General features: G+C 37.5%; 1 protein-coding gene across 1 annotated transcript in view; it reads right to left on the bottom strand.

Annotated features, from left to right (window-relative positions):
• Positions 1–637: 637 nt before the first annotated feature.
• The window catches only part of LOC150087919 (barH-like 1 homeobox protein), a 34,582-nt gene continuing 13,175 nt past the window's right edge, over positions 638–22,044 (bottom strand). Inside the window, exon 3 of the mRNA XM_090369964.1 lies at positions 638–938. Within this exon, the coding sequence (XP_090226090.1) occupies positions 638–938 (301 nt within the window). The remainder of the gene's footprint in view (positions 939–22,044) is intronic.

Raw genomic sequence — 22,044 nt, 5'->3', positions numbered from 1 at the left:
CTTCTTTCGGAAAAATAAAATAAAATAAAATACACTTATAAAAGTTTGACAAAGAAACTTCTTAAAATAAGGAGGATAAACTTGCACTCTTGTACACATATCGATTGTTCAGCGTCGTTAGAAAACTAATTACCATGATTATGCCAGTTTTAGTTATTTAATTGAACTGTTAAAGACTGACAACTTCCTATTGGTCAAAACAAGTTTAGAATCGTTGTTAGGAACTGTGGTATCGGACATGATCGTCCACCTCATGAAAATATTTTCGCTGACCGTTTCTCCTGTCTGCCATTAGATGTCGCTGGTATTGTTTTGTTAGTGTATGAAGTTAAACAATATCTTTCATTAGTTCTTGGCATCCCGAAATACCTTTTGGAATTTAAAAAAGGTCATTTTTTTTCTTGTTGAAATAAAGTGCTAGTCATTAAAACCCTTGACTTCCAGCGACCACGTAAACAGCCACTAGGTGTCGCCACCTGCATTATTTCCATGTAATTAAGGGTATCATTCACATTACACACACATATATACAAAATTTGGTCACGTCACCAAAGTTCAGTCTGCATGGCACTGTGACCTCGTAACATTTCGGAAAAATCCTTCGAAACAGAAGTCATAAATTAGAAATGGGTCACATTTATGCTCGAGGTTGAACACTGCCAAAGAAATCCGGCGAAGACAGCACCCCGCCATGTTGGGCGACGGAAGAATTAAAAAGAGAATTGGGAAACATGGGCCTTTGCATGGCCCCTGTCGCCGCATTCTGACGATAGTAAAGATCAAGTCCCGTGACGGAGCCCAACGACGCATGTGCCGACACACTGGCATAATGACTGAGCCAGTACGGGGAAGACTGAATCATACGTTGCACCGCCGCGTAATTCCCTGCTTCGGCGAGAAGTTCTAGTCCAACCGCAGTCTGCCTCTTCCACTTCGTCCTGGAACACAAAAGATTGTCACGGATTAGTGCCGTCAAAGTGGGCGACAGCAGTCAAATACTACCATGTTACTAACGTACACCGTTGCTTAAGCATATAAATAAAACAGTAACCACTAATCAAAGATAATACTGAATGCACATAAACAACATATTGCTACTGTTATCGTGGTCAAGTTGTAGCAGATTCATTTGAACCAACTCTGGTATAAATAAAATAAAAGCACAAATATACCAGAAAAGATACTAGTCACAAATAAAAGCACGATGTGCTTTTATTTGTGACTAGTATCCGATGATGTTCATTCGATACTAGTCTCAAATAAATAGCTTCCAGTCGTATTTCGGATAGAAAGATTTGAGTCGTTCTTCAGGATTGTAAAGATCTCTGTGTGGAATTCAATTACTACTGGATTATCTACTACTATAGATTATTAGAGGATTATCTATCCTAAGACGTAGATGAGCTGAACCTAAAGTTTAACTTATCCTAAATTAGGGTGACCAAATGCTGATAGCCACAGCCGGGACAAAAATGAGTTTGAAGTCGGAACAATTTACAAAAGGACCGGAATTAATAAATAAAAAAAAAGGTTCAGTTTACATTAAAAAAACTTGGGTCAATGAGAACTTTCCCATGTTTATACACAGCAAATATTAACTCTTTAAGTTACTTCATTCATTCATTCTGAATAGTGTGATCAAGACAGATTTTGAAACCACTTTTTACCGGGACATTTGGTCATTTTTTTCCTAAAGTATTAATAGTTATAGATATTAGATTACCTTTGATATTTGGCTGATTATTGTCAATGATCAAAGATAATCAGTGATAATCGATAGCTTATTAATACTTCCGGAGTACTCCGATTTAGTACTTTAAGTGAACCACAAAAACATATTCAAACTTTTATTTCATTTAAAGTATAAGTCCATATTATTGCCATCTGCAAGAAAGAGTTAAATCAGTATAGTACACAGTTATTTTTATTTATTTTTTTAACCAGTTCAGGAGAATGCCAGAGTGATACATCTACTTTTTTTGCATAAAGCATAATGGAAGCGTATTTTCAATAAATTTATTAATTTAAAAGCACTGCAAGAGTTGGAATGGGAGGAATTTTTATGGGTCTTTTTCACAACGTGGCTGGGTTGGTCGGTCTCAGGCGAGGGTAGCAGGGTTTTTTCCTCCCGGAAACTCGAGTCTTTCGTCCAGCAAAATAGAAAATCAACCTCAGAACACAAGCAATTTACAGACAATATACACGGAGAAACATGGCCTTAGTTGCCGATATTCCTAAAACCCAATAATAACAACAACGCAACCTTCATACTTTGGAGTTTTACATTCTTTATACATTTTATCCAGTTAAATAAGGACATTTCGATAATGGCAAGACAAAGTGACGTATGGATATTTGTGCAACCAAAATTTGGTCGTAGCATTTGTGCTTTATAAGGAAAAGGATCACACCCAGAACCAGATTTTGCTGCTAGAAACAGAATGTATATGATACTTTGCTTAATGTATGGCCGGTATTGATTGACTGGTTGACGTACTTTCTCCGAATTAAGACCACCAAAACCTGAACCTCCGAGGTTTATGAGCTGGCTGTCCACAGTGCATTGAGCAAGAGCTATCGTTTTCCTTTCTTCAAGGCTCCTATGGAATATCTATCTATCTATACATTAAAAAAATTTTCCTCCTAGTGATATTTATTCGAGCCAATGGGTAAAGAGGTTGAGGCAATTACGTCACTACAAATGCAATTAATTATTGACAACTGCCTTCATAACGTTCGTCAACCTCGTGCACGTGATTCACTGTCTAACATTTGATGTTCCATTGTAACGTTTTTTGTATACAATATTAATGAATATTATATATTTGTAAATACCGTAGTTTAGTATTTTGTAAATATTTTAAATGTTTGTATAGTTTGTAAATATTCCAGTTAAATATTTTAGTCCTGCTCTTTCGGATGCAACAATATTCCTCTATATTATGGAACCCGAAGCAAAAGGCCTTTTCCTAAGTAACCTATGTAAACGCAAGTAAATAATTACATAATGATATTGGCTGAAGTCCAGGATAGTATATAACGGCAGGTACTTCGATGAAAGCGAGGAAGACGGCAATAATTAACAGGTGAAGGCAACTACCTCTTCTGATTGTTTTGTGTCGTCGAGGAGGGGGGCTTAGCTTAGGAGAGTGTTTATCCCTCTATTCCGCTGTTAAAAATGGGAAAACGAGTTCTCGATTTCAAAACAGCGGTAAATGTGGGGGAAAACGCCCTCGGCATATCAACCTAGGAAGACAGTGGGCGGGGAAAGTAGTGGCATCTGCCAATCACTGCTTTGTTACTGTCCGTTTGTCGAAATATGGGAGGAGTCACAACTTTTCAATCACTGCTTTCCCTGTTTTGCTTGCCGCCATGTTGGAAGATGTACACCGTTCTAGAGTTTTACCGTGATATTTATTTGACCTTGAGAATGCCGCGCACTACAAATGCACAGGTTAATAATTACATAGGTCATTTCCTGATTAGATATCGACCAGTGCGTTTCGACAGGTGTGTCTTTTACGTAGAAAAGATTTGACTTACTCCGTATATCTCTACATTTTACGTAGAAAAGCGTACGCTGGGGTGGGCGAGCAGGGCGCGAAGCCCCCTAGTTTTTATTATTTATGTTTTTCAAGTACATTCACAAAAGCAGCTCTAGATTAGAGTCACAAATATGGATATTTTCTCATGATGTCTGGCCAGAACAGATACCTCCGTTGCTGCTAGAAAGAAGAAGAAACGAGTTCGAAACTTATATCGGCATAGTTATTTCGAGATGTATGTTTCGATCTCTTATAGTCATAATAATTATAATGCAGACTGGTAGGTCGATAACCCGTCAATCTAGTCTTTCTAGAGAAAGAAAAGTTAGCGATAGTTGTGAAGGAATCTTTCAAGGCTATTTTAATTCCTTGAATTGCATTAAGCTAGATCAGATAAGAACTAAGCACAGTATGAAGACAAGCAGTAACGACCTAAATATTTTTCTAACGTGAGACTAAAATTTGCTGTCGCGGGTCTTTGTCAGAGAGAAAAGAGAAGTACGAGTTCATAATGCACGCTATTTTTAAGATGAATCACATGATTATAATACATTGGAGGAAACAGGATTTTAAGGAGGTAAGATTTGAGGAGGCGCCTTACTTACATATACTTTACGTTCAACAATGTGCAACGTACGTGCGTACCGACGAACAGTTCAAAGATAATTGGTGCATCGTTGCTTAGGGATTAAGCTTAAAATGTGAATGCGGATGTAACAGAGAATTATGAAAATATAGGGGTGCTAACGATTCTTTGAATGAGTGACAAAGGCAACTAAAGCTAAGAGTCGAGTTGTGTCAGCTAATTTCTGTAATTGTTTTACGATTGGTTACAGTCTAGTCAGGCATACATTTCTTTGTAAAAAGATGGCAAGGGCAACTTGGATATAATTATTCTCAGTTGAAGTTCATTTTGACATCAACGGAGAGCCAACAAAAATAGAATTCGTACAATACCACCGTACAACCTTATAACACAGAACTCCAAACCGACTTTCTGTGCTTTACTTATTTCTTCACGCTTAAATTCCAGCTACTCTTCTTGTAGCTCGAAACTAATTTAAAGTTTATCGGCAATTCCAAGAAAATCACATTGTCTTCGTAATGGGCTCTTTTTATTATTGACCTTGCTTCAACCTGTTTTCCATCAGAAGGCGAGCTACGCTGTCAAAATGTTTCACTGGCGAAGTTCCGTCCAGTTTAAGTTTGTAACCGAGGACTGTTTTCCCTCTAATGGCTTCCGATATGAATCGGAAGCCATTGGAGGAAAAATTGCAGCGGTTATAATCACTGCCCTCCTCACATCGGATGGAAAGGGCCCGGGTTTGAATGCCCTCAATGACCCAAGAACTTTTATGGGCTTTTGTCACTTCGTGGCTGAGTTACTCGGTCTCAGGCGAGGATTGCAAGGTTTCTCCTCCGGTTTTTCGCCCAACAAAACGGGCAAACCGAACAGAGAACACGTAGTGTATGGACACAATACACATAGACGGATGTGTGGTTGTTCTGAGGTAACCCATTACAAGTTTTTTTTTTTTTTTTTTTTTTTGCTGGCATATATGAAATATAAGATGAATCAACTGAATTTTCCAAATCCTGATCTTGGAAAGCAAAGCTGAAAGTGAAGAGCTTACACTTCCTGGGATGCTGAATCTCGTGTTGCAATTCGAAATTTCTTAATCCGATAATATCGTAGGTTGTAATCGGATAATATCGTCATTACAACCGTATATTGCTAAGAGCGCATATGTCGCCTTGGCAGTTAGAGCAGTGGTTGCGCTCTTTGTTTATCCACACGGAAAAAATCAAAACTGAATTCCTGTAGAGATGGGATGAATTTTTTTGGCTTTTGTTTTTACAACGTAGCCGAATTAATCAGCCTAAATTAGAATAAAAACAGTTTACTGGCACAATACACTAACTCCTCATAGCTTTAGTTGCTTTGGCGAAAAAAAAAAAAAAAAAAAAAAAAGAATAGTGTTTAAATCAGTATCAGCGAAATCCACACGTGATGTCTTTATGCAATTTCCATCTAGCCACGATATAGTGAATATAGTGTTTGACATTATCAAACACTATGTCCACAATATCAAACTCATACCAGAACAATGTCACTAAATTACTCAAGTTTTCAACCTTATGTTATTGACCTTTACTTTGAGACCACATTTACGGTCTTTTGTTTATGGTGTACAACGTCAGCTGCATTTCCCTAATTGAGACTTTAGACGAGTTTAACGTTACCTTCGCGTCTTAATTCCATTAAGATATAGCTACAATTAATGAACACTGTTACTCCGCGATATGTACCTGTATGAAGAGCATCACGTTCCTGGATCTATACCGTATCCAGGAACGTGATGGTCACGTGCAAACTCGGTGGTCAGGATGTCCAAGCAAGTAAGAAAAGGAAGAAATGAGTTACATGCTCTAAACAAATCTTGGTGTTTAGTAAGCATGAATATAAGATGTGTTCGAATAAAAAGTGGAGGATCTAGATATTTCCAATGTGAATAAAGTGAGGTGGTTGTAGTGTCATCGCATCATACGTATTTTTAAGAAGAACACAGAACGATTGCAATTAGTCTCTAACGGGGTTCCTAGACACATACTATAACAAACACATACTGGACAAAATATTTGTTTAAATAAACTCATTTATATCGATCCTTCGGCTTTTCTGTTCTTTGTAACGGTGGAGTAGCAATAACAACAATTACTAATGAAGTGGAAAAAACGTACTCCAATTTAAAAGATCTTATGGAAACACAACTAGATTACTTTTATAACATTATTATTTTAAAAGTTAAACTTCTAAGCAAGTTTTATTTCCAATTTCATTTAGTCCTGAACAGACGTTCACCGTCTTCAGGGAAGGTTTCACATTTATGGTGGTTCTCTTAACTCTAAAACTTCTAGGGATAAGAACTGGTGGAGGTCTAAAATTCTATTTTTTTGTAAGTTTCTGTCATCACTGTGATTATATACTTCTTATCACTACACAGTTTTCTGTACTCGAAGTTCAGTGTATTCCACAGTTTTAAGATGTTTGTGGAAACATTCCTTGCAGGAAACTCAGTTTTGGCGGGTACAGATTGGAGAACATGATGTTGCCCGTTTTTGATAGCTCTTCTCGGTTGAGCTTAGTGTACAAACGGTATATTTGATGCTTTCATTCGACTGGAAAAGAATTGAACAAGGTGGCAATGTTTCTTTCTGCTAGATTCTGTTTTCATGGGATAGGTATGATGTTGAGTGTTGCAACGAGGACTGACTTTGGGATGATAAAGGGATTCTTGGTTACTCTATTAATCCATCTAAGGTTTGTTATTTTTTTTTTTATTTTTTTTTAAGAGCATTAGCAACTAAGGCCATATTGCTCCTAGAATATGCGGTGGTCATTCCCTGACCTTTCCGCATCCTCCGTATTTGCTGGTGACGGGCTCGAACCCCGGTCTAATCAAGAAGCGTGTGCTACGCACTGCTGCTCCTTCCCACCTGGCTACGGAGGCGCCTATTCCATCTAAGGACCATTTCAAGAACTTTCCTAATGTACGACATTAGTAAAGTACGACAGTGTAGCGGGTGACCATATAGCAGATGCATACAAAAAAATGGTGTAAGGTATCTTTGTACATACTGGACCACCAGTTTTGTGTATGCTATACCCAGAAGCTCTTTTCGAATGTTCCGTAATGCAGCAAAGGCTTTTGCTTTTTTTGGCAAATGGAAATAAACAAGTATTTAGATCCCACGTAGGTTGAAAGTACAGTACAGTACTTAGTTCCTTCTTTTAATAAACCTTAAGCTAGCTTCAATGAGAAGCACTGAGAGATCCTTCCTTTGGTCCTGACCTGTCTCCTTATTACTTTCAAATCGTCCAATCAGATGATGATAAGAAGCAGATAGTCGATGAATTCATTAACTCACGACTGTGCATCTTTAGATCTTTAAAGAATTAGCCAGCTATAGAGACCACACTAATAATTCCACACGTGTTGGGGATCGCTCGGTAAAGCAATCTGTTTACACGTGCGCTACAAATCGCTAGTATCAGATTCGTGCAAACTTTAAAATAAATTCTGCATCTCTCGGTGTACGGATTTGGTCAATATCAAACTATTGCACCGAACCTTAGTGAACAACAAAGTTCCCAAAAGGCTTTCTGTTTTCATGATTCGATGGTTGCCAGTTAAAATGGTGTTGTAAACACTTACACTATGTTCCACTTCAACACTGTCGTTCAAATCCTGACAGTTCACCGCTTTCGCTTAACAAATTACTTTTGTTATTGTAGCTCGCATTAGCCCAGTGTAGAATTTTAACTGTCGGACAAAACTGGTCTTTCAAGTTCACACAACGTTCAATACCTGCCACTAATTCTCCTTAACACCACTAGAAGTGCGAGAAATATTTTAAAATAGTCCTTGAAGTTGACGAGAGGTTGTATCTCGCTCAATCACGATGGGATTAAGTCAGAGGTTCCCAAACCTTCTCGGTTCCTTAGTGTCCCAGTAATTTTTTCACGGCACCCCTAGGCCAAAAGAATTACCTAACACAGTGGTTTTCGACCTTATTATATATACCTATATAATAATTTTATTCTTTTTTATAGAGGTACTAAATAAAGACCAATTATAGATCACCACAAAATTAAAAAGATACGGTACAATGGATACCGTACACCTTTTTATAATGAAATAAATGTATAAATTAAAAAATAATAATAATAACTTTAAGTAACTTAAATCGAAATTACACGGCACCCCAAGAATGTTGTTGCGGCACCCGTTGTTGAACACCACTGGATTAAGTTTTATTAAATCCCATAGCAACTTACTGACAGTGCGAGTATCTCCATAAACACGGTCAGAGTGAACAGTTTCTTCTTTAACGAACTTTTATTTTTTCAATAGCGTACATGTAAGAACATGTTTTTAATACAATCCACAAAGAAACAACAAAGCATGGAATGGCGATCAACATGTTTTCCTAGACAAAACATTTCTTCTTTAAAAATTCAAAACCAAAGTGATTAATGACTTTTTTCGATAGCAAGTGAATCCATTCACAAGGAATTTGTTCCACCATTAAGACAATGAATGAAAAGTACTATGCAGAAATTTTGGGTTGCTTGGTTAAAATAATTCACAGAGTAAGGCCTCAGTTTCAAGAAAAAGGAAGTTGGGTCTTTTTGCATAACAACGCTACGCCGCATATTGCTTTGAACACACCCTTATTCTCTGATTTATCCCTCCCCGGGACTACTGCTTGTTTCCTAAATCCAATCCATGCCGAAAAGACGACGATTTGATTGTGCAGAGGGCATTAGAAGAAAGGTGACAAAGGAATTGGTGGCAGTCAATTTAAATGAGTTTAAAAATGTTTTAAACCAATTTAAACTGACCGCCACCGATTCTTGCCAAAATTCTTGTAGACGAAATCAAAGTCACGGGAGCCATATCCGAATACTGTGGTAGGAGGGAGTTCGTGGTTTTTTGCGATTGTTTTCGCGGGAGCATCATCTATATCAGGAGTGGCCTACTTAATTTGTGATGTGATCTACTTTTTTCCTTCAAAATGTGCCGCGATCTACCATCTCAAAAATTACATTGCACAAGGTGCACAAATCGAGGGATGACTGTATATTTAAAATTCGTCGTGATCGACCGAAATTAAATCCGCTATCGACTCGTTGGCCAACCCTGATCTATATGACACCTTGCGGTGTCAGGCAAGGTGATTGGCACCATCAGCAGGCAGCGCAACCATCCCAGCTCTACACAATATTTAACACTTTCAGGTTTCCTGGTTCTTGTTCGAAAATTTTGGATAAAGAGAACCTGAGTAGTCCCATTCATTTAACAGTCGTTTGGACTCCGGTTCTTATTGATCAAGTCCAGGTTTCATCTAGTGCAGAGTGCGTTTCAGAGTAACATCTATAGTGCGGCGCACCTGCAGCACGCACTTATTCATTACCTTCTGTAGAAACACTTAGCGTATTTCCTGTGTATGTGAACTATTTTATGAATATCCCTCTAATTATGTATCACGTTGATGTATATAGTAAGTACCAAAAGTTAGGGCACGTTAGTCAGACTGAACAGTTTCTTCTTTTACGAACTGCTATTTCTTTAATAGCGTGCATGTAAGAACATAGCAACCGATTTCGCCTTATTTTTTTCTTTCACAAACATTGATAAATTCTGTTTCGGTTTTTTTTCTTTGGACTGTTTTATTGTGTTTTAAGTTTTTTTTTTTTTTTTTTATGAAAACCCCAAACACGAAAGGTATCAAAACCTATAGTACTTAGTACCGTGCATGGGTTGAAGGAGAAGTATGGGGGGAGGGGTGTGCCGGAAACTTTGCTCTAGAGACTAAACATTTGATTTGCAAAGGCAATCCACTGAGAAGCAGACTTATGTGGGAGGAACTGTAAATGATTTGTTTTTTGCTTTCCTCTATACACGATTCATTTATTGAATTGTTCTATCTTTCTCACACTTTAGTAACTGCAAGTTTAGAAAATAGTTCTTGTAATAACATTTTTTTTTTTTCTGAAAATAACGCTTCTGATCAGATCCCTGCGATCTTTACCTTTTCAAAATGAATTGCTGGTGGAAGGAACGTAATGCATAACTATTTAAACGCAAGGGCTATCGCCTGCTCGCCCCTTTTGCACATAATACAAGCGGGGAAATCAAAGATAGGAACACAAGGAGTTATTATTATTTGGCCATTCACTTTGTCAGTTATATCCTCGAGACATACCCCCGCCGTGTCAAAGTTCCCAGAATCAAGTGTCGCAGACTTCATACAACTGTATTGAACAGATGGCACCATCAGGCTAGGGAGGTCACGCCTACGAAATTAGGCTAAACCTTTTCAATGGCATACCACTAGACATGAGAGGGGTTGAAAGCGACTACAGTAAATGAGATTTTTTTTTTTTTTTTTTTTTTGTTCTGCGCAGCTAAGAAGCACTCAATGGCAACTATACAAAGTTCAATTGTAATTTTGTTGGACGGATTCAAATATATGAAACTAAGATGGCTTTGTCTATTTATTTATTTGTATTTTTCTCAGGAAATTATTAAATCTTACGTATACTCTACGTTTCTGCAGTTTACTCCAAAATATTACTTATGATTACTTAATTACTTAAAAGATTACCTAATGATCTCTTTCTACAGAGTGTTTCAAAAGTATGTGGAAAAAAATTGAGACAATGTATTGTCCAAAATAGAACAGAATTTTATAAACAAGTGTGGCTATATTTCGGAGTTATTGCGTGTGAAAGTAATTTGCAAGTTTGAATTCGTGTTCGTAACTCGGGATGAAAGGACTGGAGCTGTGAATGTGTCAAAACAGTAGTAAATAAAATACAGTACTGAAATTGTTGCTTTGGTCAAAGAATGCGATCTTAAATTTTCCCTCATGCTCTAGATCTTGGTTTTGCAAGTTTGTTAGTGTTTACTGATGAAGTGGTTTTGCTTAGGATATATCATCAACTCGCCCAACTTGCACGAGTGGATGGCAGAAAACCTGCATGATGTAATGGTAAGATGCTCATCAAAATCAATTTTCTGTTAATATCTGGTGCGGTAATGTTGAATTGATCAGTTAATTGGGCTGCAAGTTCTTCTACGGCGAATGACCGGTCAAGCTTACTGAAACTTTTTTTTTTTTTTTTTAGAAAATATTTTTCCAGGATTGCTAGACGATGTACCTCTTCGGACAATACGTGGCATGTGGTTCATATATAATGTGCAATTATTGCAAAATCAATAGGTATACAAACATAACGTTTCTTAAAAATAAAAAACGCTATGTTTGTATACCTTTTTGAAAGTTTAATGTAATAATTGCAAAATAAATCTTTCCGGACACATTATAATATGTGTGCCCTAGAATAGGTCCCAGATTATTTATTTATTATTATTATTATTTTTTTTGTTTTAACTTTATAAACAGCAAATGAGCAGTTATATATTGGATGAGTTTTGTTTGAGTCCTTAAGTCTTGACGAAAATAAATAGTCAGAACAGGAACAAGCAAATAAATTTTTAAGGTGAACTTCGAAAATTGAGAGTAAGCTGGTAATTTCACCTTTTGTTATCATCATCGTTATCGTAGTTCCGGATTTCTCAGCCCACACAACATACGAATCGGCCCGTGAACACAAGTTTCAAGTCGTCTTCTTTCATAGAAATAAAATATGATAAAGATCGCATTTGAGCTGGCGCGCTATAACCAGACCACAATATCATCTCCAAGCAAACTCCAAAACAACAACCGACTTGTCATTGCCTTTTAAGCATCATTCAGTGTACATAAAAAAAAAAAAAAAAAAAAGTCTTATGGGAATGCCAACTCCTGAGAACAGGGTGATGGAGAGAACTGAACTGGAAGTTACTCGCACTGTTCTGGCACACTAGCCCTCGTCTAAGCTATGACTGCCAAAAACATTCAACGATAGTGTCATTGGCCGAATGGTTTCTTAATAAAGCAAGCGACTTATTTCCTCTGTCATGATCAAGAGAAAAATCCTATATCCCTTACTTTGCAAGGGATATACGATTCACCACTGATAAGTACAGGGTGTACGTGATTGATGATCCTGGGGATCACTCTAGGTTATGATGTAAATAAATGTTTTAAAGGAAAATGAAGGGAGAATTAAAAAGTTTCAAATGTCACCACCAAGGAGCAAAAGGGACACCGATGGTGACTTTAGAACAAATATGTAAATAAATGAATTTTCCTAGTATTTGAAGGCTGATTTTTAGTTAAAACACTCGTCTGCGAATTTAAAAAAAAATTTAATGGTTACTCATTTCAGTGTACGATAGTTTATAGAATTTTTTTACGCTGAATACAAAACAGCACAGCCTGTTCTATCACAGGGTTTTTCTATATAATAAAAAAAAAAAAAATGAAAAGGAATTTTCCAATACTTGGTTATACGAAAAGATTTTTGAAACGTAAGGCCACAGATCTTTTTGGGGAGAAGACATTTTTCCCATGTTGTGAAGAACATATTTGAAGCCAATTAAATTCGTAGTTGAAATAGAAGCCAATCCGAACAACAACTACGAAGTTGAAAAATTAATTTAATGGATTTTTTAGATATTTTTTATTTCCCTCTCGCAACGTTGGGTTATGACCTGTCTAGCTTAGCTAAGGATAACAGAAAATAGTGCGGATTAGGAGATGAACAATAGAAAATAATAACACTGAAATAGTACGGCCAAGAAAACATTAATGAAAATGATGGCTTAGGGCAGGGGTGGCGAATCCATGGCACACGTGCCCAAAGTGGCACGAGTACAATTTTTTTGGGCCTACAGAATTCAGAGCGTCCCAAAAATTTTTCAAATTTCATGCAGTGATTTGTTTGAAGTTAAGGTGGAGTGACGAGACGTACTGACGAAATGTGGAACGAAATTAAAAAAAAAAATTCGCATATTTCACACATTTATTCAGAACAGTTATTAGTAAAGTCATGTGAGATATATTATCCACATTCAGTATTCAGTGTAGCCTCTTTCATTGTCAATTACGGTTTTGTATGTGGTGTGGAGATTATTCTTAATTAATTCCCATAAATTCTCATAAATATTTTAATTGCTATTTGCCCTTTACAGATTGTTTGTTTAGAATGTCAGCTCAACCAGCAAAGAAACAAAACGTTCAAATGAAGAGGGGAGTAGCAGAGAATTTAAAGAATCTTGGAGTGAAAGATTTGGTATGATTAAGAAGGATAATAAAGCATTATGCATTTTGTGTTCTGAAATGCGAGGGTAGTTTTTTAAAATATTTAGCCAATTTTGGCACACGATTTAGCCAATCTTTTGTTTTGGGCACGCGAGGGTAGTTTTTTAAAAGATTTAGCCAATTTTGGCACGTACCCTTAAAAACGTTCGCCACCCCTGGCTTAGAGTATACTGGTAACCAAAAACAGCGAATAAAATGTTATCAATAATTTCATGACGAATAACCTCAAATAAGCAATGCCATAGTACATGACCTGTATGTATTGGTTCTCAAAAAGTTAAGGAACAACCACAAAATCCCGACTACATCTTGAAATACAAATAAAAATACTGTAGAAAACAACTGCTGTTTTATGAACAAGTAGTTCCCGTCTGGTCGCCGTAAACAACCTCTTACAGATTAAAAAAAAAAAAAAGTATTTTTTTTAAACTTCTGTATTTCCCGTTTCTTGCTATCGATTTCAAGATACATTATGAAAATATACTTGTTTATACACCGGCACGACCATCAGGTCAGAGGAGTTTACAATAAATCGTGAATGAAATCGTTAATCATATTTAGTAGTCTCTCTCTCTCTCTCAAAGAGAGAGAGAGAGAATTAAACGCCAAAGCAACTAAGGCTATGAGGCTTAGATATATTTATTGTGAATTGCGTGTATTCTGTGGTCGATTTTCTTGTAGTCCGATTCGCTCGTAGTCTGGCATCATGTAAACAACAACGACCAACTCCGCCACTGGTCCTCTGCGGCAGACCTTGGAGTGTGCCCACCTTTGCAAATGGGTCACATAGTGCTCTCCTTCTGATGGATCAGGCGATTTTCAGGTCCTCTCGGACGTTGTAGGCCAGTCTCTCTCTGTCGGGTGCACTTGTGTTCTCGATCCAAACGCGACAAACACCATTTCATAATACCTCATCGTGGCTATCTTGTGTGGCAGTGGCTCGCATGGGCAGTCGAACTGCAGGCTGTCCCGCGATCCATCCTGTCCCTTCACTGTACTGTATTCATCATATAGTTTAATTGACTGAGTGCGGAATTTTTTTTTTTTTTTTCGTTTTATGTTAATCTATTCAAGCTATTCTTTTCTCCAAGTGTATAAAGGCCAAGTTCATTACTTAATAGTAATATAGTACTATTAAATTTCTGCGTGTGAACATAAGTGCATAATCTACATTAATATTTCTTTTATCTATCGCGCATTGAGTGCAATTTATATGAGGGTTTTCGGACAGCATACGGCGAATAGCAAGTCGCTCCCTCGCCAAACTTCATCAAAATCAACTGCGATTGATAACAGAAATCGGGGGATGCGATTCCTTTCAGTACTTTTTGAACACTCGTACAAGGAAAATTTCATTAAAATTACTAGTAGACCTGTCAGCAAAAGTGAAATTGTTAAGATATTTGCAGTAGCAAATCACACAAAACTGTTTTACACGGTATTAACATGATTTTGTTGCAAGATATTTTACTATCTTTCGCATCAATCAATTGTTTACTATCTTCATAAAGATAGTAAACAATCAATAAAGATAGTAAAATCTTGATGCGAAAGATAGAAAGATAGTCAATGAACGACTTTCGCATCAATGACCAAGAGGTCTAGTTAATAACCCACTACCACAATTCGACTTGACTCCCTAATTCAATGCCCAAAAGAATTAACTTCAAATTTTATTTTTAAATTTCGGCTATCAAATATGAAAATACTTTAAAAATAGTATACGGAAGGCTATTATTAATCAACTTACATGAAATTTATATAAGGAAAAGTTATAAGGAATCTCTAAAGCTATTACTGGAATTAATATTTCGAATTTCTTGAATTTAGGGGAAATAGAAGAAATGGAACTGTTTGTTTGTTTGTTTGTTTGTTTGTCTATTTGTGTGTGTGTGTTAAGTGACAAAGCAACTAAGGTTATGAGGCATTGGTATATTGTGTGTATTCCTTGGTTGGTTTGCTGTTTTCTGGGCGAAAAACCCGATTTTCCTGAAGGGAAACCATGCAACCTTCGCTGAGATCAACTCAGCAGCGTTGTGTAAAGCCCATAACACTTCCTCGCGTCATTGACAGGATTCGAACTTAGGCCTTTACCACCCGGTGTTGGAGACTGACATCAGAAAATTCAGAGTCACGAGTTCGAATGAAAACTAAAATATCCAACAAACGTATCATTGCAACCACTGATACGTTTAAAGAACCAATCAAAGCAAATCAACAAGGAAATCGTTAAAATTCGGTACAGATATTTGGACCTATTTAAATGAGTATATAAGGCAAATCGGAAAGTAGGGTCTCCAGAGTTTTAATTTACAAAGTAGATGTAGCATAGAAATGTAAGTTGAACATCTAAAGATTGCTGTGTGATAAATTAGATGAATTGGATTTTATTCACTTTGTTTCAGATTAGAACAGAGGTTACTTTTATGCCTTGCGCCCACTTAAACCTTATCGCACATTTCACGCTCCCCCATCTTCCAGAACAAGTGCAAATAAATTTTAGAAGCCCTGGATTAGAAATAGCCAATCGCATAGGCACATGCACAAAGAAGTGCAAGGAGTCATCCGTGTCTTTTTAGACCAAAGGCAAAATACCAATAGAAACCCACAAAGAAATTATAGTTTTGTGGAGTCCTAATCTTAACCCAGTGGTTTTCAACCAGGGTGCCGCAACAACATTTTGGGGTGCCGTGTAATTTCGGTTTAAGTTACTTAAAGTCATTATTATTATTATTTTATTTTATATTTTTTAAATTTATACAGTTTTTTCATTAGAAAATGGTGTACCGTATCTTTTTAATTTTGTGGTAATCTATAATTGATCTTTATTTAGTATTAAAATTATATAATAATTTTATTTAGAATAAAATTATTATATAGGTATATATTAAAAGGTCGAAAACACTGTGTTAGGTATTTCTTTTGGCCTATGGGGTGCCGTGAAAAAATTACTGGGACACTAAGGGCACCGTGAACCGAGAAAGTTTGGGAACCTCTGTCTTAACCTGTTGCCCACGACCGCTTAAAGGGCTGTACGTGAATTGATCAAATATTTTGTTGCTTAAATATTAGAAAACCAGTTTCATTTATTTTTACTTCAGACTTCTTTCCACATCTCAATATCTGTCCGAACATAGTTCTATTTGAATTTTAGTTCCAAATGTTATCTCGATCACTGGATGGAAACAGTTTTAAGTTTTGCATCGTTCTTAGAGTATTAACCAAATGTATTTCTTCTTTATATTCCATGAAGATAAACTGCTTCTACTTATAAATTAGGCATTTCTAAATGTTTTCAGTTTAAATCGTGTCACCGCTCCATGTCCAAATTCGGAGTGCAGAGACAGCATTCTATCGTGAATACGGCCACGGATGGCTGAATGTTGTATATTCAGACTGTAGATATATTTTATTGGACTGTGGCGTGTTTTAGTAGCATAAATTTGAATAACTACAAGACGAGTTACTTGTGAGAGTTTATCATTTTCTATGTACTTTTTATTTTCCAAGTTATAATGTCAAACATTTGAAATATTTGGTTGATTTGATTCATTTAAAAACATTTTTTTTGCGAACCGTTTTTTTTTTTTTTTTTTTCTGTCCCCATTCCAGAAAACAGTTTTTTGAGTTAAAATATAGTTTTCTAAAAATAAACACAAAACACGAGGTGGGAACTAGGTTTTAATTAGTGTAATGTTACAAATATTTGTTATTTTAAATTAATATGCTAACTCGATGCAGCTTATATTTAATTATGAAATATCAGATAACAAAATATTTTTATTGAAATATTTAACTCTTTTGTTGACATAAAATAAAATAGTTTACCATACCCCCGAAAGTCTCTTATTTTTCAACGTTTGTTGATGAGTTATAGTTAATTTTACTTACACTGTTACTGGCTAAAAAATTAGAAACCTTTGCTCAATGTGTGTGTGTGTGTGTGTGTGTGTGTGTGTGTGTGTGTGTGTGTGTGTGTGTGTGTGTGTGTGTGTGTGTGTGTGTGTGTAGTAGGGCCACTTTTTGCCCGAATTTCAGCCCTTACACGTCGTGACATGGATTCCACTAGGTTTCTGAAGGAGACTAGCTGCAGATTTTTGGCCACTCTTCCATCAGGATATTTGTCAGCTGCTGTTTGGTCTGTAGAGAACTGTAAAGCCGAACTGCCTTTTTCAACATATCCCAGATGTTGGAAATCAGATACTGAATTGAGATCTGGAGAACTAGGCCGGCCAGGGTAGATTTTGGAAATCTTGGGAGTGTTTCACAACGCAACTATCCACACTTTTTGCATGGTGGATAATTTTATTGTCGTCTCGAAAGAATCCATCGCAGTCTGGATAAAAATGAAGCATTACAGGGTGAAGTTTGTCTGATACAACAGAAAGGTATTCATTGGAGATAACATGATCTTCTGAGTGTGAGCGGACCCAGTCCGTTCCAACAAGACATATGACCTCCAATTTTCCACCGTTACACAGTCCAATCTTGCCGTTGGCGGCTCAACTCCAGTCGAATCTTTCCATTGTTCACTGAAAGGAGAGGCTTTTGTAAAGGCTCACTACAACCAGATCTCAGATTCTTCAACTTCCGCCGTATAATTCGGTTGAAAATGGGTCTTCTTTGCCTAAATTGAATTTTCTTGCTTTTAGAGCTGCATTCACCTTTCGTCTTCCACCCATTGTATACTTTTAAGATGGTTGCTTTCGACACGCCAATGATTTCCTTTTTTTTCTCAATCGTGTCTCCTGCTTTTCCGACAACACCTTTCTGAAAATCGGAAAGATCACCTGTCTTCCTAATGACTGGATCGACTAAAAAGCACCGGAAAAGCGTAAAGTATTTTATCTGATACCACAAAACTTGCGATCATGCCATGTGACAACTTACAACTTACATTTGGATACAGTGCATTTAATTATCTGTTGGCACCACTTTCAAAAGTCTGTAACATTTTGGCCAGTGAGTGTAGTAAAGTGCGAACATGAACAGATCCGAATCGCATCAGATATAAAAATTGGATAATACGCAACGTTTTTTCTACTTGGTCACTAGAAAAGGTGTGTTGTTCTGATAAATCGTGTTTCTTTTTGTGCTATATCGAATGGGAGGAAATGCGTGTCATCCAGCAAAACAAACAGACCCACCATAGAGTATACGCAGCTTACAGATAAATACGTGAATGCCTCACATCCTTGGTTACTTTTGTGCAAAAATAAACAACAAAATAACAACAGATATTGCGTTTGGTGAAAGTGTTTACATACATTGGACTTCAGACAATACAGGCTAGTGGCATCGGCGTCATCTCTGGAATAAGTTTAGTTGGGAGATTTTAGGTCTTTTGATACAGTGCATTCACTCCGTCAATGTGGACTATCTGAACATTGTTCCCGATCAATCGAATTTAATAAGAAAAAAGAAATACGAACAGAGCGTTTTAGTTTAAATTATACCAGACTCTTCGATAATGTACCAGTATTTAAGGGGAACACGAACAGAAAAAGGTTGACCACCGAGCGAAATTTATACTTGTTTTTAACTCTTACGAGTCCTAACTTTTTCATAACTTAAATACCATATACACAACATTGTCATTAAAAATCCGTAATAAACTTTATATTGTCAGCATCCGTATAATTAAATAAACTTTTAACCCTTAAGGCCATCAATCTTGGCAGGGTCTGGTCTGCTGGGATCAGCATTATACTAGAGCTAATTTGAACGATCGCTAGAGAGCCAAAGATGAAAAAGAACCTGACATTTGTCTTTGGTATGCCGAAAGTTTACAGAATATATTCATTGTAGGACCGAAATTTAAAAACATTGTGACACTAGCTAGAATTATTCATCTAAAACGAGATCAGTCCAGAATGTACGACGAGACCGTTCCAGACTCGTGTACAGTTGCAAGTATAGAAAACTTAATGGAGCAGAAGGATGGAAGGTACGGGAAAAGTGTACCATCTGCCATCTCAACCAAGCTTAGAAAACTGATTTTAGCATTAGACTTTTATCAATGAAATTATCTCAATGTATAGCTTTTAATTTAACTAAATGTACCGAAATGTTTTAATTTATCGGATGTTCGAATGTCGTTTTGGCTCTTTTATTAGCGTTAACGTTGCAGTACCAGTTCTCTGTTGCTAATGTGGGTAGGAATGAATGCATTGCTACACGACTGTGGCTAGGATTTGATACGATTTCTGCGGAATAATTTGAAATTGTAATACCGCATCACTCCAATATTTCTCGTCCGTGTGGTATTCTAAAAGATATTTTCCAATATCGTGCGACAAACAGCAGTGAATTCATTACCATTCGCTCGACAGTGTGTACCCCCGAAACAATTCCAAGAGTGTGTCTAATTTTATGTGCATGTGTAAAGCGTATTCTGGTGTAACGGCTTTCCACGTTAATCTAGGGAACTCCCGGTGGCGCCATGATTGCTGCGGCCCTTCCAAGTAATAAATATAAAAATCAGAAACTGTGTAGTGAGGCAGCGGAAGCCATAGCGTTCATTCTAAGACCAATCCTGCGTCTCCATAGCTGCTGCTTCCTGTCTCGAAGTCACTCGAAGGGGGGAAAATGCAGCATTTCGTCGACTGTTAGGTCAGCCGGAATGTCAGAGACTGGCTACCGCCCGTCGTGGATTCCTGCGCCCATGAATGTTTCATCAGGACAGGATGCGTCGCAACGGGGCGGAAAGAACCCGCCACAGACTTGCTTTCGTATTCATATGCACGCTAACGAAGCTTGAAATAATGAAAGAAGCGACTAACAGCTAATAGCAACCTGGTTAATAATTCATGGTAGCATTTGAAGGGGGCGGTAGCTGGAGGGGACGAATTCCACTTCGATGCCGTTCATCCCGAACTTCTTGCTTCCGCCAAGGCACGGTGGACTAATTGAGAGATCCATGCCGATCCCCAAATTTTTCAGACAGGGGACCACAGGTTTCACAACTGGGGAATGTACAGAAGTCGAGCCATAAACACAATTAAGGGAGCTCTCCTGGTTGTGGTGACGCTTTGAGTGAGTCTCCAACCTCCCTCCCTCCTACCCGGTAGGGAGTGCTGTTACTGGTTGCTAGAATGGATAAAGAGTCGTGAGATGTCTCAGTTTCGAAGTAAGTGAACGAACTTCGCCCTGTGGTGTTCTTCGACAGGTAAAGGTGATATGTTGTTGGTTTATCGTGCAATTACTTCGTACCAGAAGCGGGGGGGGGAATGAATTGGAACCTGAAGAAATATTCCATAATTAAATGACGAGAAAGTTTCTAAATTAGGATGATACTTAAGGCAGTTACTGTTTGATATGTGTCGGTTAAGCCTAATTTGCCTTCTATGCGATGAAGCCACTGCTGGAAATGTAAGCTTCTATGTATGTTAAAAGTGATCAAATGAAGAAGCAAAATGAATTTAAAAAATAAAAGGCTCATGAAGTTAAAGGGCAAGATCATTAATATATATTATATATGTTAAATAATTGCTGGCCCTTCTCTTCGATGGTGAACTACACTTCGTCTCACCCCATCCTTCGGTTTGTTTGGTTAGAGTGATCCTACCTGGAGTTTAAGCTTCCATCAGCACACTGAGGCTCTCAGGGTCATTGGGTTGCTGAAATCTGCTCACAACGATAATGTAGTAGCCGGAGGCAGTAGTAACCTAATGCTCAATAGTGTATATGTTATCTGGTTAATGTAGATTATCCTAAGTAATGAATTAACAAGTATGCAAAGTGTGATTTTTGACTAATTCCAACTTAAATTTATAGGAAGGGATCAGTGCTCGAATGTCTCTTGTTATTTATTTTCCGAAATAATATTAATGAGGGAATATAGGGAATGTTGTCAGTCAGAGTTTGCTGACGACTTAATGGTTGTAAAGTGGTTAACGAACAGAACCAGGCTATGCTTTGTACCGACTGCAAGTATGGTCGGAAAAGTGGCAGCTAAAGTTCAATGCTAACAAAAGCAAAGTATTTCACTTGGGGAACGGAAACCAAGGAGTAGTAGTTTTTATATTAGATAGAGAGAATTAACTCTTTTGCACCTACGCACATAAATGGGATCTGTGAAGTACACCCGTGCATATACGTTTTACAGGTCGCTTTATGGTCATAAATAGTGTCCATTTATGACCACTGCCCTACCATTAATATCCGGACAACCTTCCATGGATGGAGGAAACAGGTCCCATGCATGCAACACGTCACAGAACATACTATAAATATGCACACTGGGCTTCGAACAGACAATTGGAAAAGTGTGCATGCAAGATTACACGTTCCACAGAATTAGCAGACTTCCAACGTGGAATGATAGTAGGATGCCACATAAGCAAGCGTTCTGTACGAGACATCGCAGTCACTCTGGGGATCCCTAGGTCAACGGTAGTGACGTCATATGCAAATGGAAGAGGAATGGGATTGAATCTGCTAAAAAACGGCCTGGTAAACCCCGAAAACTAACAGAACGAGACAAGGGAATACTGCGAAGAACTGTGCGCGCAAATCGTAATTTGCCATTGTCTCAAGTCACACAAACCCTCTGTGAGAGTATTGGGACTAATGTCAGCACTAATACAATACAAAGGACACTTCATGATATGGGTTACAATGGTCGTGCAGCTGTTCACAAGCCATTGATCACCTCAACAAATGATAGACGCCGATTAACATGGTGTAAGGAGCTCGAATCCTGGACTGTAGAACAGTGGAA

This window comes from Mastigoproctus giganteus, chromosome 3 (assembly GCF_048544385.1).
Source record: "Mastigoproctus giganteus isolate SK-2022 chromosome 3, ASM4854438v1, whole genome shotgun sequence".
In the NCBI taxonomy this organism is placed as follows: domain Eukaryota; kingdom Metazoa; phylum Arthropoda; class Arachnida; order Uropygi; family Thelyphonidae; genus Mastigoproctus; species Mastigoproctus giganteus.
The sequence above is the reverse complement of the archived record's forward strand: the minus strand, read 5'-3'. Positions and strand labels throughout refer to the sequence as shown.